At 55.6% G+C, this 2,054-nt stretch overlaps 1 protein-coding gene across 1 annotated transcript in view; it reads right to left on the reverse strand.

Moving 5' to 3' along the window:
• Nucleotides 1–2,054, reverse strand: part of ACAP3 (ArfGAP with coiled-coil, ankyrin repeat and PH domains 3) — a 16,011-nt gene that overhangs the window by 2,631 nt on the left and 11,326 nt on the right. The window contains exons 18-22 of the mRNA XM_006164165.3: nt 1,853–2,042; nt 1,703–1,772; nt 1,492–1,586; nt 1,212–1,414; nt 882–989 (exon numbers count right to left, since the gene is read on the reverse strand). Coding sequence (XP_006164227.1) covers nt 882–989; nt 1,212–1,414; nt 1,492–1,586; nt 1,703–1,772; nt 1,853–2,042 — 666 coding nt within the window. The remainder of the gene's footprint in view (nt 1–881; nt 990–1,211; nt 1,415–1,491; nt 1,587–1,702; nt 1,773–1,852; nt 2,043–2,054) is intronic.

Consider the following 2,054-nt stretch of genomic DNA (forward strand, 5'->3'; position numbering starts at 1 on the left):
ACACACACACACAAACACACACACACACACACACACACACAAACACCTGGTGTGGTTTTCAAGTCACTGGGTCTGGGATTTGAACCACTTAATCAGCCATGTGGGATTCAACACCTTAACCACCATGCCACCTGCTGGCCCAAATCATCCCCCCTTTCCTTCTCTATCAGCGATCACACACAGCCCCCCCCAGCACACATGCACACACATACACATACATGCATGCCTATATGCATATACCTGCATTTAAATGGCACACACACATTCACAGATTTACACACCCACATATACACTCCTGATGCATAACAGCCCCCACATACTCACACGCACACACATTTTTTTTTTTTTAATTTGCATTCAGCAGAGACAGAGAGAGAAAGTGAGAAAGCAGCCAATATGGGAGATGGCCATGCCAAAATCCCCTTTCCTCCATTCTCTAGAGATTCAGGACATGCATACACATGCACCCAGCATGTTTTTCAAGCCACCAGGTCTGGGAATCAAACCCCGTAGTTAGCCCTGTGGGATCAGGCCACCTTAACCACCATGCTACCAGCTGGTCCCCCCACGCATCATTCCTGATGGTCATGGCCTCCGCTTCCAGGTTAATGGACAAAATATCTCCACCCCACCCCCTTAAGATGCTATTTCAGCCTCAGCTCTGCAACTACCCAATTCTTCCCACCCCCAGAACAGCCTCCTTGTGACACTGCTGCCTCCGCCTAATCTCTTCAGCATGAAATGCCTATCCTTCCAGTCCTCAAACAAGTGCTACCCATACTTGTCCATTCTCCAGACAAGCCTCATTTGGACCCTGCTCTGCTACCCTGGCTGGGCTCAGGGGCACGGGTAGCAGAGGCACAGCCGCCCCCAGCACTTACTGCGTGGACCAGCCCCAGCAGCCCCTGCATCAAAATAGGAGAAGAGTGAGTCCAGCTCATCTGGGCAGAAGAGTGAATCTCGGCGGAACTTGCGCTCCAGGGTGCTTGCTGCAGGGGACAGGGCAAAGGTTCAAATGAGGAAACTGAGGCCCAGAGTAAGGCACCCCAAGACATGTTGGGAGTCAGGCAGAATGCCTGCTTCGAGTGCCCTTGTGAGCCTCTGCTTCCAAGCCCACCCTGGCATCTAAGGTTGGCAGCTCATTCTCCTAGCCAGAGGGAACCCACTCCCCAGTTTTGCCCAAGTATATGAGCTGAGGGACGGCCTCCCACCTGAAGAAAGAGCAGCAACAGAGGGCAGGACAGGCTCAAGCCGGACCTTGCGACGGGTAGCAGGGGCACGGGGGGAGCTATGAGGACGCTGGCATTTCTGTGCCCGCCAGCGCCTTGGGGCTTCCCGGGCTGGCGCCGTGGGCAACTTTCGAAGAAACTTTTTTTCCACGTATTTGTCCTTGATCCAGGCCTCCTTGTCCTGCCTGGACCAGGAGTGAACATGAGGTTGCACGCATAGGTTGGGGCTCCCCTGCCCAATCGGGGCTCTATCCCATCTCACCTGGGGCTGCTGGCTGTGGGCTTCCTATTGCTCAGACCCTCACATTGGGCCTCGTAGATCTGGTTCACGGTGCTGTTTCCAAGCTCACACATCAGCTAGCACAGGAAATGAGGGCATGCAGGTGTTGGTTTAAGCGCTCAGGCTCCAGTGCTGGCCCCAGCCCCATCCCTCATCCCCACCTCAGAAGCCAAGAGACCCCCCACACACACACCTTTAGCAGCTCTGGCTCCCATGAATCCAGTGTCAGAGATCGCACCTTTGAGCAGTGGACACCCAAGCTCCTGGACAGCAAGAGGCAGGGAATGAGTTAGAGCATGGCTCTCACAGGTCCCAGCCCCTGCCCTGCTGGGGGTGGAAGCACCTGTGGATGCCAGAGCACTCGATGCAGAGCAGCACTCCCAGGTTGATGCTGGCCCAGCGGGGGTCTGACTGGCCACAGTCACCGCACTGGCTGTTGCCAGCCACGCTCTGCACACGTTGCAGGACACTTTCACCCTTGACACTGCGCTCCCGGGAGTCTGAGGCTGAGTCGATGCTGCTAGTGGATGGGGGTGGTGTGGGGG

The sequence above is a fragment of the Tupaia chinensis genome, unplaced genomic scaffold (assembly GCF_000334495.1).
Source record: "Tupaia chinensis unplaced genomic scaffold, TupChi_1.0 Scaffold143584_1, whole genome shotgun sequence".
Taxonomy (NCBI): domain Eukaryota; kingdom Metazoa; phylum Chordata; class Mammalia; order Scandentia; family Tupaiidae; genus Tupaia; species Tupaia belangeri.